Source organism: Protopterus annectens, chromosome 4.part0, assembly GCF_019279795.1.
Source record: "Protopterus annectens isolate FY-2018-M chromosome 4.part0, PAN1.0, whole genome shotgun sequence".
Lineage (NCBI taxonomy): Eukaryota > Metazoa > Chordata > Ceratodontiformes > Protopteridae > Protopterus > Protopterus annectens.
This window is the reverse complement of record NC_056733.1, coordinates 335,638,662-335,653,900: the sequence shown is the minus strand read 5'-3', so window position 1 is coordinate 335,653,900 and position 15,239 is coordinate 335,638,662. Positions and strand designations below refer to the sequence as shown.

The 15,239-nt window shown below is 32.4% G+C and overlaps 1 protein-coding gene across 1 annotated transcript in view; it reads left to right on the top strand.

Moving 5' to 3' along the window:
- Positions 1 to 15,239, top strand: part of LOC122800251 (solute carrier family 2, facilitated glucose transporter member 11-like) — a 400,142-nt gene that overhangs the window by 44,201 nt on the left and 340,702 nt on the right. Inside the window, exons 3-4 of the mRNA XM_044069742.1 lie at positions 10,049 to 10,209; positions 13,865 to 13,989. Coding sequence (XP_043925677.1) covers positions 10,049 to 10,209; positions 13,865 to 13,989 — 286 coding nt within the window. The remainder of the gene's footprint in view (positions 1 to 10,048; positions 10,210 to 13,864; positions 13,990 to 15,239) is intronic.

The following is a 15,239-nucleotide window of genomic DNA, read 5'->3' as shown; positions in this document are numbered from 1 at the left end:
TGCTCCATTTAAGATAAAATAACAACTTATAGGACCCAATTCCAAAAGACTTGCACTCAGGTGTAAGTTCTAATAATAAAGCAGATTTACACTGGAGATAAGAATCTGAAACACTTACTCTTAGAGTAAGTGACTTGGTGAATATACATTTCAGTTAACTAACCACATAATCTTATTCAACACTCTAATTTCACCTACATTAAGAAAGGTACACTATTTCTTCATTGATGTCATTTAGCTATTACTTGTAACATTATAATAACAATTTAAGACATCTATTATACTCCTTTTTTGAATTTCTGAATAAAACCACTTTTGTTTATTATAATTAAATCAATACTATTAAATGAAGTCATAGACATCTATCAGCTGTGCATTTTGGTTTAAATATATCATGAATAACTTTGTGATAGTATGAATGCCTCAGTGTTCTATTTTTTCTCAGTGTAGTGGTGTATTTATTTAATGACACACCATGTATATAATGTAGCTATTTAAGTTACATTACACTTACTTACACCTTATTTATTTTAAACATTTTAAGATGATTTAATAATTACTAGTAATATTTTATTATATTACTTAATAATTTAATAACTATCTGAGGCATTATATGTGATTATTTAAGAGTTCCAGTTATTTTATTTAAATTGTATACAGTAGTAGACTGAGATTTGCTTGAAATTTCAGGGTAGGGTTAGACAGGGAATATATGTCACTGCTCACAAAAGTGAAACCTTAAGAATGCCTGTGTATAAAAGAGCAATGTCAATTCTGTCAAGAAATAATATTGGTAAAATGAAAGAGGAAGTTAGGTATTTTATGGGAGAAGAAAGTAAAATCATTTTGTTATGAAATATAGAAGAGAAAGATACTCATGCATATCTTAGATAAAGAAGTATAATCTGAACAAAGTAAAAATGCAGTGTTAATGAAAAGAGATTTTAAATTAACATTAGCAGATATATTTGGATAGAATAGAAAAACAATCACAGGTAAATGAAATAGCAGTGCTCTGATAAGTATGCTATATTAAGAAGATTGGACAGAATGATCAGATGATATAGCAAATACAAAAGAAAAATAGTTTGCATTACTTAAGTGGAGCAACAATAATTTCAGTAACTGAAAGATCCATTAGAATGAATAAATATTACAGGTAAGATGAATGCTGGGAAACTGTCATTGAAATAACCACTGAGTTTTTGGTTTTAAGCATTACTGAGCAGAATTATGAGTTTAAGAATGAATCTGTTGGATAGAGCATACAAATATTTATGAGAGAATAGTGAAGCTGAACGAGAATAAGAGGACGCTACATACTATGCAGAATAAGAAGCAGGATTAGAAATAGTATTGAAAGATATAAGAAGATTAACAGAGTTGACTAAAGAGCATAATTTGATTTTAGAACATTTAGAAGATGAAAAAATAAGTCACGCCTTGTATGTAAAAGGAAGAAAAATTGGTATTCAGTGGAACTACAGGTAAATAAATACAATACTGAATTGCTGTAAATTATAGAATGATATAGAAACTGGATGGAAAGATGATATTAACTTCAAATTATAACGTCCAAAAACAATGGCATATTCACACATGTTAGATAAATAGTGGCTCAGTAATAGAGTCTATTTCAGTAAATGAGAATATAAAAAATTACTGCAAATATACATAAGAACAGAAAGTGATGCTAATATACCATTAATAATGTATCAATATTTAGATACATAAACAAAAACTAAGCCCAAGGAAAACTGAGAAGAAATTAATGATATAAGAATAATATATAGAAGAACATTTTACTCAGAAAAGACATGGAAAGAAAATAAATAAGATAGAAAGAATCTCAGCAAAGTTTGCCAGGAATAGGAAGGATTAAATAAAAAGGCACTTGAAAATCAATGTCTTTCAGGAAATATTGATTAGGATAACTAATAAAAAATCAGAACCAAGAAAGGAAGATAAGGTCACGCATACTGTCATTGCTTGGTTTGATGATTACTGTTACAGAAAGTAGGAAAAAGTATAAATCATTATATCAATCAAAAATGGGAATAGAAAAATATCTAATTGAAAAGAAAATGTAGGAAAAAAGTATAAATCATTATAGCAATCAAAAACATTGGAAAATAGAAAAATATCTACTTGAAAAGAAAACTAAATTTTGTTATATAGTAAATAAAAAAGCACAGCACAACAAGGATAAATGGATACTAATTTTGTAAGCAGTGGAACGTATTAATTTGAAATGTGTTAATTGACATATGGAACTGAGGATTGTTACATAAGCAGTAAAGAATGGTACTCATTTTTGAAATGAAATTCAAGGCAAAATTCAGAAGTATAATAATAAAGAAAGGGAAACTGGACAGCATGTTAAAAAATGTATTGTAAAATACTGAAGATCAAATAAGACTGATAAAAAATCAAAAAACATCTGGACCAGATATCACCATAAATTAGTTATCTAAAATAACAATTAAAAAGCTTGGGAGAAATATTATGTCATCAGTTTAAAGTGCATTCAAAATGTTAACATTTTGAAAAATACTTGAAAGGTTGGAATAGAGTATCAGTTTTAAGAAGGGAGAGAAAATGATAACAGCATTGCATATTTTTTTTTTGGAATTTTCACAGCAGTTATTATGGAAGAGTTAATGACTGCAGAGGACAGAATAAAAATATCAAAACTTATTTGAGTTTATATTAATAAATATATCTCTAACAGGCTTACATTTTATTGGAGTATTTAATAAAAAAATGCCTACATGTATGTAGTTTTTTCTCATAGGATGATAAGATCACAAGAATTACTAAGCAAGTAAGTTGAGAGACTATTTGCATCTGGCCAATACCCACACACTTGATGTATCTCTTTCTTCTACAAGGGCAAAGCAGGTCAGGACATGAATTAATTTAATGCTGCCCATGTAGTCATCAAGGGTTGTTTTGAAGGATGAACGGGTGTCCGTTTTATAGGTAAGTGCAATTTGTTCCAGATATGGAGTGAACATTGGTTAATACTATCTATCCCTTCAACACATAGGAGATTTAAAACCTTAGTTTTATTGTTTGTGGAGGTGTATATTTTATAAAGATGCAAATGATCAAGGAGTCCTGGGTCCTTAATAGTATGATATGCAAGACAGATCTCCACATAAGTGTGTACAAAAGACCAAGTAAAGAAAGGGGATGTCAAGCCTGCCTTGGTGCCCATAAATATTTAGAATTATAATAGTTTTAGTTAGGAAACTCTGGAGTCTGTCTAGCTGTGTGGTGTGTCTGGATAGGTACATACTGAAAAGAGTAGATTACTGGGTAATTGGCCTAATCCGAGCTCCATAAGGAGGGACAATAACTTATTTTGACATGGTTGAGATGCCTTTAGGTATCAATTATACTAGACATGAAGATTTCCTGGATAGTGATGTTGGTCATACAAGGGAGAATTGTTGTGTATGGTTTAAATTTAATTGTAGCCCTTTTTCGGTAAGGATTAATTCTTGTGGTGGTGCTTCTGTATCATGGGGTGAATGGACAATGGCAGCCAGATTCACCCAGCTTGCAGTCATTTTATATCCTATTTAACCATAGGTCTGGATTTATAGTTTGGAAGTTAAAGAGGTATAAGCCAAAAGGAAGGGTCCAAGTACTGAGCCTTGAAGCACACCACTAATTGTGTTCTTATTTTCTGAGGTGCCACTTGATGTGTGGGTTTTATCACTCAGCCAGTTTGCTATCCACCTTACCATATAAGGTTCTATATTTAGGTTATTGATGTTAATTACAGTAACAGAATGGGGGATGATGTTAAGTGACTTGGTGAGATCTTGAAAGGCCAAATGCACTGAATGACTACTATCAACTGTCTCTGTGGCCTTGTCAAAAAATTTCACTAAGTAGACATAACTTCTCCTTGGCAATATCAAAGTCTTGAGGATTTAGCCAAATAAGGTTTTTAATGCTATAGTTAATGAAGTCAAATGAGATGCATTCCTTGACTAAAAATTAGACTAGTTAGGCTGATGTGCCTATAGTTCCTGGGGTTTGTGTTAGGGCCCTCCTTATAAAGGAGTATCACAACAGCTTTTCTTCATGCTTCACGGACCTACCTTTGTTTAAACTAAACAAGTTCAACAGGTATTTCTATGGCTAAGGACACTATAAAGGCAGCAAGCCATGGATACATAGATAATTTGTATTCTAATTCCACAGACAAGTAAATGAACTGAAAAGATATTACATAGAGATTAATCTTGTACAGAAAACAAAGATTTGACAATAGGTTCATAGATTAGTACTGGGCTAACTGCCCTTGCGAGCCATTTTAAGCCTATCCAATTTTCCCTTGTGAGACTCAAACCCTGTACCTTGTGTTTATAAGGCAAACACCTTAACCATTAGGCTGCCCTCCCAATATCAATGCTAAAGTCCCTCATTAAAATGTTGCTGCTTCTCCAAAAGCACTGATTACTATGTGAAGTACCACTCGTTTCAGTATTTGGCATTTAAAATTGCAATACATCCATCTTTTAGCAACAATAATTAGTAATCCACAATGCTGCTAGGCTGCATCCTACTTCTGCAGCTCAACAGCATAATATATTAATACTTGTTATTGAAAAAAATTTAATCTGTCTCCAGTGATGTTTCTTGTCAAGACAAGTTCACATACAATTAGAGCTATTTAAAAGTTTAATTTGATTTATTTCCTAGAATGAAATATACACTAACATAGAAAGACGCACCTTCATCCTGGTAAGAAGTAGATAGCTCTATAAATTTACAAACAAAATTCTAACAGTTCCATCTACATTCAGACTAATTTCTATCCTAATCAGTGATTGCAAGATATCTGCATCAGTGTTTCACCTTATAACCTCAATTTCATGATCTATCTCCTTTTTCTATAAAGGCAAAACAGGTCAGGGTAGGAAAAATGTCACAAATAACAATTAATAAAGCTATTGACCAAATCAGGTAGTCTATCTAACACCAACATTAAAAACTTGCTTATTCACCCAAAAGCAGAGCAAATAACCTTTATATTTAAGATTAAATTTTAAGAAATCATTTGACAGAATACTTTATTTTTTACTGCATATTACTAAAACTGAATTTTCTATTCCTTATAATTCTGCTGCATATTCTTGTACATACCTTAGGGCAAGAAGGGTCAAAATTTTCATGCTGCATTTCCCTTTCCCAAAAATATATGACAATGGTATTATAGTTTTCCTCTTCTTTTCCTAAACTTGTTGACATTTCTTTTATTCAGAAGAAAATATAATGTGTCTTCCTCTGATTTTAGTCAAGTCCCGAGGATAAGATCCAAAAATCCATGAATTTATTAAATAACTTTGACTTTTGGATAGACTAGAAATCTATGGGATCCATATTTACAGTGCTGTATTTGACAACATAAATAAAATAATTAATTTAAACCATAAGAACACAGAACACTAATTAGAACCTGGACTTTACAAATTCTGAACAAATATATAAGATTTATAACAAAATTATTCTTACCCTTAGTCCTATATAGCGCTTAAGCAGCTTTTTCTCTTTAACAAAATTTCACACTAAATAAATCATAAAAAATATTAAAAGAGTTATAAGAATTCATGATGTATCAATACCCTAAGTACCCTTATAACTAACCATAGCATCAAAAACCTTATCTCCTGATCTAATAACATATTATTTTAGCAACATATCATTGAGCAGTTTTCTGTTCTTTCAACTTGCATTGTAAATCCCTTATTATAATAATTACATTTCTTAATACTTTGTAAATATTGTCTACAGTTTTTGATTTCTGACTCCTTTCCATATCCACTCATAGAACCAGCACTGAATCTTGTTTGAATTTCTTATGTCTTATTTTTAAGATTAATCTCACTAACAGATACTAATATCATACTTTGTCTAAATAAATCATATTCTTTCACATCAGTTTTACTAAGTTGGGAATGTGGATTTCAGGTTCTTTTTGTAGGTACAAAGCATAACTAATAAGATATAAATACTAAAGGTTATGAATAAGCAGACGTATTGCTTACTATGATAGCAGGAAATGCTGAAAAACAATACAGTCATGTGACATCCCACATGTATTTTAGGCTTGCATGATACTAAAAACATGATACAAAAAAGATACTGCCCGTACTCTGGAATAGACGTCCCATACATGTCAAGCAGAGCACCTCACTGGCCTTCTTCAAGAGAAATCTTGATGAGTGGATGGGAAATAGAAAGTTCACCCCAGGGATCACTCCACTGACAGCACAATGCCAGGGCACTTCTGTGGGTTAGGCCTGTAAAGGCTCTAGGGCCAATAGCCTAGTACACACCTATGAACCTATGCACTAAACAGCTTATATAAATATCTTCAAGGATAAAGCTTTTCCAAACAAACTGCCTTAAAATGAACTTCCATTCACAGAAACTACTTCGCTGATAACATTTCTACTAGGCTATACTTAGTAATGCTACCAGGTAAACAATTAATTTAACCCCCCCCTTATTTTATTTTCTAAGCTGGGGGGAACTAGCAGTAATTCTCAATTGATTAGAATAAGCAGATTGTCTTCTATCATGGAGATTTTGTTTTAAAGTTCACAATGCATTTATTTATTTATCTATCTATGTATTTATAATCCTTAATGCAAAATAAACCTGCTTAAATATTTCATAATACTGGTCTAATTTACCTAAGATGCAATTTCAGTAATGTGGGTTCCTGGGAGTACATATTGGGCCAGATTCCAAAACAATGTACCCTCTACATCCTACTTTCAAGGCTCAGCTAGACATAGGCAACTCCAACAGTCAGTTTCTACAGTATCTCCTTGATTTGTATGCCAATGAGAGAATAAGTTCTCATGGATGGAAGCAGTAATATGCTTGATTCCAAAACAATGATGATCCTTGCTCCCCTTTGACTGAACACCGGGGTAAGCATTGGTCATGTTGTCCTATCAGGAATCCAACAGCAGCTGCAGCACTGTTGATAGCCCTGTCCACATGTTAGCCATCAAACTACAGACATTAAATGGGGAATGCAGTTAAGTCTATGATACTATGGATGACACAGGTGGAGCTTTGCTGCTTGCCATCCAACAAGTATATGTGCTGCCTGACTGGACAGCTTTGGAGTAGACTATGAACTGTATGATAGTCTCAGCATATATTACATTATGCCAGTAATAGATAATGTGATATATCAAGACCCACCGGACAAACAAAGACAATTCTTTTTTGGTTCAGATAACAAGATAGTAAACTTATTTATCCTAATGGTAGACCCCAGATAAAGTGTGTTGTAAAAACATAAAGCTGGTAGTCTGCTTAGATACTTTGTTCTTGTTTGCACTCCTGGTTTAACATCTGAAGCTAACCTCTAATCTTGATACATCAACACCAATTTATCTATAACTTTGTTGCATTATTAAAGCTAATAATATTCCCCTAAGTATAACACTTTTATCGTATTCTCTAAAAACTAAACTAAGCATATACATACTGTAAACACAGAACACAGACACACATAAACATAATCCCCAGAGCTCTGTATTTTACCTAAAACAATACCCAAACCAAACTATATACTTGTTTTAATAAAAATAAATTAAAAATTAAAACAGGAGAGCATTTCAAAATGTATACATTACAGTCATACACACACATATAGGCAAACTACATACCTGAATTAGCATCCTAAAAACATTCTGATTAGAACAAAAAGTTAAAATAAAAGAATAAAATTTAAATCAAAAGGCTGACTTCATCAAGCCTACTAGAAAACAGCATCACTAGCAAAAACTGACCTGACTAAAATGAATTAACTGAACCTTAACATAACACTCAATGCTCAGTACTCAATCACATAAAAAATAAGTGATATTACAAAATAAAAAGAATTATATGCCAGAAGCTACAATAGAAAACACTTACAAAATGCTTTAAAGCTTTAGTCATAAAAACCCATGTACACTACCTAAAGCTCTATTTAGAAGAAACGTAGGCCATTTAAATCAGTGAGAATCCCATACTCTAACATAAATAAATACAAAAATTGGATAAATGGAATATGTTGCAATTTGGTTTGTATGATGCATGAAACATCTTTGACTGTAGTACTAGGGAATGGTTTCACCATGCATCATGCAATGCATTCCTTAAATATAGTGTACAATATATTTCATGTATCTCATATCAGCATCCCAAGTATTATATATTTATTTCACTGTTAACTCAAACTAGTATGCACTATAGTTATTGTTATGTAAATAAATGTGAATACATATTTCTCATTTGTATATAAACAATCTACCTCCTTACATGTTCATAAAAAAAAAAAAAAAAAAAAAAGAGATTTAAATGTATTCATTAGAATGAAAACCTTCAAAGCAAGAATGAAAAACGTCAAAGCCGTGACTTTGAAGGAAAGGAATCTGATGAGGTACATTGTATAACATGCATGGTTAGCTGGCAGTAGGATACAGTACAGTGTGGTGTCACAGTAGAAATTGATTCTTGTGTGAGTATTCCAAGTAATCCATAAAAATAAAGCAATGACAACATGTATTCAATCTGTAACTTCTATGCCTTCTGCTATTTTCAAAGTATAATTTTTTCTGGCATTCTGTATTTGCAAAATCGTTAAGTTTGCATTCTAAAAAAGTATGTAATTATGATAGTACATTTATTTCTGTTCAAGGATATTTATGTTCACATATTTTAACTTTGTCTCCAAAATATTGACAACTACCTCTCACAATGTAGAATAAATGGGCAAAATTCAAGATAATCTAGTTTCTAACAAGTTTAGCATGATTTCTAACCTAACTATCATTGCATCATATAACAATTTTTGTATAACTTTGGTAAATAATGAAAAATTGTAACTGTTTAAATGTTGATATCCAGTATTTCCAAACTACCTGATTAACTACTTTCTTCTCCCTCACTTTTTTCTCCTCATACAGTCATAAATGATTGCTGCATTTCTGTTCCTATATCAAATAATTTCCTATACTGTATACATTCTTCTCAACCACATGCTTAGCTCTATTCCCTCTTAAAATTAGTTGACAGCCTATATCTTTTAAGCACTGCTACAAACAAGTGAACATCTTTATGTATATGATTTATATCCTTCTGAAGTCTACTGTTCATCATGCATGCATAGTTTTGTATTCTTTTCTGCATTTTCTATATCTATCTAGATTTGTGGAGCTTTCTTCCCAGGTCTCTGATGAGAAGTTTTTCTTTTTATTCAGCCAAGTCAGACTTTCACAGTAAATAAAAAACAATCAAACAATAAATAGTAAATGCTTACTAAATTTAACTAATAAATTCATCTAGGAAGCTTGCAGCAGGGTTAATAACCATCACTTCATATTCACCAAAAGTTATTTTGATTAACTAATATGAATCAGCATTATTTACCATGGATATTCATTAAAAAAATTCTTAAATGTGTGCCAGACCCTGTCAATGTGGAAAAGCATAGAAATTTTCTTAAGTAATGTAAAATTTTAAAGTTAAAAATGTTGATATTCAGTATTTTAAATTTCATTTTACACTTTGACTACTTCCATATCATATATGCTGGTCTCTGCAACATTTATTTGTTCGGTTTTCACAATTTTGTGTCTGTATTGCATTCCATCTGGAACAAGGTAGCTGACTTTTTCTGAAACCAGCCTTTTCTCCGACATGCATTTGAGTGTTCTCTCAATTTGCACTCATATATCACATCTGTGCTTGAAACACCTCTTCTGTGAGACACATCCACTGTTTGATTAACAATATTACTAATGACTCTACTGATGTTCTAGCAGTTGCTGCAATACAATTAAATGATGAAATCAGTAATTAATAATAAATATATAAAAAGGGCCACAATTCAGAATAGCTTCTGCATTACATGGCACTGATTTATATAGTGATTTATTAAATCTAACGTGTATGTAAAAAATCACTTTTTTACTAATAAAAGCAAAATGTTTCATTCATTTGCTTTCCTTATAATCACTAGTATATCCAGAGGTTCATAAATGAAACATGGGAAGATCGCTACCAAACTACGTTGAATCCACATTTGCTGACATTCCTTTGGTCTATTACTGTTTCCATATTTACCCTTGGAGGCTTGATAGGGTCCCAGATCGGTGGAATTTTGGCAATAAGGTTTGGCAGGTGAGTTTAAATCTGTTTACTAATTCTTAGTGGTGGAGAACAGCTTATTATCTATTATTATCCTCATAAACTTTTCTTAAAAATGATTAGCATGCATGAAGCATTAGAAATGTTACTGTTTAACCCAAAACACTCTGATTGTCATCTGAGCTACATAGCAGAAAATGGATATACATTAGGTTTAAGCCATGACAAAAAAATCTGCTGTATGCCACACACTTCTTTCCATAGTTTCCTTTCTGCTTTAGATTACTTATAGTGTTGTACGTAAAGTATAATTTATTTTATGTCAGTTACTCACTTCATTGATAAATAATGAGAGGACAAATGAAGTACCATGCATATTAGATTGATGTGCGGATTTTAAGGCAATAAAAACCTAATCATTATTTATAGAAACAGGAAACATTTGATGTCTGATATTAACCTCATTCACACATGTGACTGCTTTTATGCTTATAGTACTCTGCATGCATGGTGGATGTTTCATGGTGTTATATACACAGGCAGTGCATGATTACAGCTAAATAAGATGAACATCTGAGTGCCAGCAGTGAAAAAAATTAAGAAAGCCAGCTCATTACTGGATTTTAGCTTGGCGGTAGCATGGGTTATGCAGTATGAGTCAAAATTTAAGAAAAACACTGGAAAACTAAGAAAACAATCCATACTGCTTGAGCATTAGTATAACCTAAGGCCCTGTGGTACATCAAATGTGTCAGGATCTATAGCAGGAATAGAAAGAAGGCATGAACAGTGCTTCAGATGCAGATACTTTATTCTTTGTCTGTATTTGGCACCTTATATGAGGATTAGGAACATGATCAGTTAGAATGGATATTCTGAGAAAAGGTCAGCAAACTTAGTCATCTGAAACTTGTAATATTATTTGTGCACCAGAGGTTCATAACAATTTAAGCTGGACAACTTTCAGGTCAATACTGGCTACATCTGGTTTTGTTATAAAACCTGTGGCCATCTATGATGAAAAAGTGGTGAAAGATAGAGTAAATCATTTTAGATAATTTATTACAGACTACTGACAGTAAAAAAAAGATGTCAAAATAAAAACAGAAATTATTTTGGTTACAGTTGATGTAGGTTTTGTAATATAACATCATACTGAATTAAAATGGTGCACACACATGGTAATGTAATATTTTAAGCTGTCATTATTTAAAGTAAATTTAGTTAGAGTTTAGGCAACTTTTGGCAATAAGTGTTGTAATCAGAAGCTCGAGGAAGCAGTGGGTGCAGAACTGGGATTCATCTACTTGTTATGAGCTCCTGGGAAGAAGCCCAATGTCTTTAAAAGCAATCATTATGATGAAGTTTTGTATTATGGGTGTTTTATAGACAACCTGCTCCTTTTGTGAAATGGCAGATTACAGATTCTATAGGAATTTGTAAGTGAATAAAGCAAAAACACTGTCAACTGGAATAAAATGAAATATTTGTTCCTAGGTGTGCAAGTGTATAAGGATGTATGCAATTCTGGATTGCTTACTAAAATGTAGCAGCATATATTTTAAATATATGAAAGAAAATATAATTAAAGGACAGGCATTTAGGAGGACCAGGCTTACAACAGTTTTAGAGTTGTTTGCAATAGAGAATGATACTCTCAGAAATAAATTTGAAGTAAGAAGCTACACAAAGAGATATAATATTTAAAGCCTGAGAATCTATGGTAGATCACAGAGAAATGAAATATGACCTCCAACAGAAATAACTGAAAAAAGCAACAAAGCTAGGTTAGCGAGGTCCTAAAATGAATGGCCCCCATACTTTCACATATTAAAAAAAACATGTTTCAGCAGTTTCTTCTCTTGTGTGACATTTCTGTTTTAGCTTACTCAATGCACACCATGTTGGGGCTGAATGAAATCTCATGATACTGTCTTCAGAAATTTGTCTACATTGCTTTGGCATTATTTCACTTCTTACATATGAATGATTTTGTCAAAGAAAATCTATAAGCTCTTTTCTTACTTCATAATGCATGGGTTGATACAGCTTTTCAAAATAAAAACTCACAGCTATTTGACTTTTACTATTATATAAAGCCACACTCTTGTAGTCTGAAGTTGAGTAACCTGACAACCACTGAGATGCTCTGGCTGACCCAAGGAAGGAAGGTGGAATGAAGATAGGAATTGAAACTCACAAAATATCAGTTTAAAAAAGCCTGTGTTATCTCAGTTATTTTTTACCCATCTGCTAGTACTTTTTTACAGATGGTATTGCCCATAAGTAGTAAGCAAATATGTAGCAGACACTACAAAAAAAGTCACTGACATTTTCATTGAGGATTCTCATATCTGACAGTTTTTCTCACTACTTCCATTCTTAGAGAATGAGACTGAGATCTGACAGAACAGACTAGGGCACTGTAATCTCAATAGCAAAATGCAGTTTTCTAAGAAAGCATGATCACATCATGATAAATACCCATATGAGGACATTCAGTGTTAGAAAAAAATTAAAATGAGTAATAAATAGCTGTTGTGGACTTGCAGGCATGGATTGTATAGAACTTCATGGCAAGCTAATAGATATCTATACATAGAGTGATATAGATATAAATATAGATATGGATATATAGTGAGAGTCAAAACACAGAGAGGTCTTTAACAATGCTTATGAACTGTATCCTGATATTTTAGTTCAAAAATTAAATTTGCACTGCTTTTACTGGTTAAATGAAATTTGGATTGTTAAAAAATTTCTATTTAACGGTGTTCCGATAATCTATGGTTTACTCTGATGATCTCTTATGAAATAAAGAAAACAAAAATACTTATATAGCTAGAAAAGGTTCTGAGAGTTTTTTTTTCTGAATTGCTTAATTTTATTCCTCTGATAGAAATGCCATGCTCTGGTAGAATCAAACTGTGTTAGTCTATAACCTGATGTGAGGTATATTTCCAAATTAACAAAGCACAAACCAATAAACCATGGAAGAACAATTTTTTGTGCTGCTGGTATAATGGCTAAGATTACATGTCACTTTTGTACTATTTTATGTTTGTTGCATTAGACTAAAGCAAAGCAATGCATGTTTGTTTTATGTTGTATCTGGCAAGGAAGAACTGAATAAACAAATAAATGCATAGCTAAATAAATAATGTTATTCTACATTGTGCTACAGTATGTAAATGCTGTTACTGTATATATGTCATTTTTACTCTTTTTTTCAAACAGATAAGTGCTTTTGATTAGAGTAAGACTAAAGGTGAATTGCAATTCACATTTTCTGTTATAGCTTATTGTAATCACATGTGAAAAAATAGGGGGAAAAGATAATATTTAATTATCTAATTACTGTTTCAGGTGTAAGGACTCCCAGTTCTCCATTAGAGTATTTTGTTGAGAAAAAAGATCATTTCACTTATGCATAGAAGTCTACTTTTGCAGCTATGCCTAATGACATTTACACAAATGGAATTGAGAAAAATTATAATGTTAAAATTAGGACTTGAGTGTCATGCACTCATTTTATGGATAGTAACTCATGACTTCTGCAGTGTGCTTTTGTTTTTTGTTTTTCTTTTACCTTTATTTTATATTTTGCAGTTATTTTCAAAATGATACATATTTCCTAGCCAGGGAAGATGGAAGCATTTAGTCAATGTGACTGTGTTACTATTTTTAGGAAAGGCGCTCTTCTGATCAACAATAGTTCTTCATTACTTGCAGCCCTTCTAATGGGCATTAGCTATTCTGCTGGCACATTTGAGCTAATCATTATTGGGAGATTCTTAATTGGAATTAATTCTGGTGAGTACAAAAATTAATTTTATTTATTTATTTATTTATTTGCTTGTTGTGGAGCTGTTTACAAATTGGATTAGACATTTTATTTCAATTTATATTATCTGAAAAGGAAATAAAGTTGCTTTTTTGCTTATTACAATTCATTTATTGCTTACCATTGAACAGGAAGGAATCTCAGGGTAAAAACAAAAGTCCACTACCTGCTAATCTTCAGAGACTTGCATGTGTGGGCAAACAAGTACTCCTGTTTCAAACTGGATTTTTGCTGTTGATTCTAGTGTTCCTGACAAATGGTACAATAATATGGAACCACCAAAAAATGTAAATGTTTTCAAAAAGAACTATAGAGAGCAATAGTGATGCCTTGGTTTTCCAGGCCATTTCTTTGGAAGCTGGATTACCAGAACAGAAAAGATCAGTGACAGCTTCCACTGTTCAATGTATCCGTTAACCGTGGCATGGAAAAAACTTGGATGGGAGTTGTGATGTGACCCATCAGAACTATACTACAGTGAATCTCTTAACTGGGAATCGAAAGTGCCTGCCTCCATCTTATTCACATGCTTTACCACTTCATCAAGGTGCTCTTGTGTCACAGGACCAATGCTTTGTTTATGTGCCATCTGCAAGCTGTAACCAGCCACACAGCATGAGCTTTCCTCCTGCCTTGACCATATCACATTCTTCGGCACTGCCACTGTTAATGTGTTTTTTTGCCAGACAAGTATTTTTACAATTCTGGCAGCAACACAACCCCAGATGTTTCTGTCACTATGACACATGCTTACTATGCCATCTAATTGTACAAATCTGGACAAAAATGTAATTGATCTTGAGAAAAATCAACTGTCTAGCAAATCTCCTTCCTTTTACCATCTGGTGACAAGAATCTCAAAACTTCTGATCATCGTTCAGCATATATTTAGTCTCTCTCTCTATTTAGTTTAATGCTCACTCAAGTGTTACCTGCTTAACCCTGATGACTTTCTCTCACAGCACTAATCTTTCTTATCCAAATGCCAGTCCCTATTTCAAGTTAGCAGGTTCTTAAGAACAAACATAGCCTAGTTCACCAGCAAAACAACAGAAACAGTGTTCAGTATTCCCCAATAAGTTCACCACCACAGGTGGAAAGAGAGATGGTGTCACAACATGAGTGCAGCGCCATGCCAGTTGACCTGTTTTCCAAGTCCAACAGACCATAGTGCTCAACTTCTTGGCACAAAAAAATCTAGACAAAGCAAAAAATAATG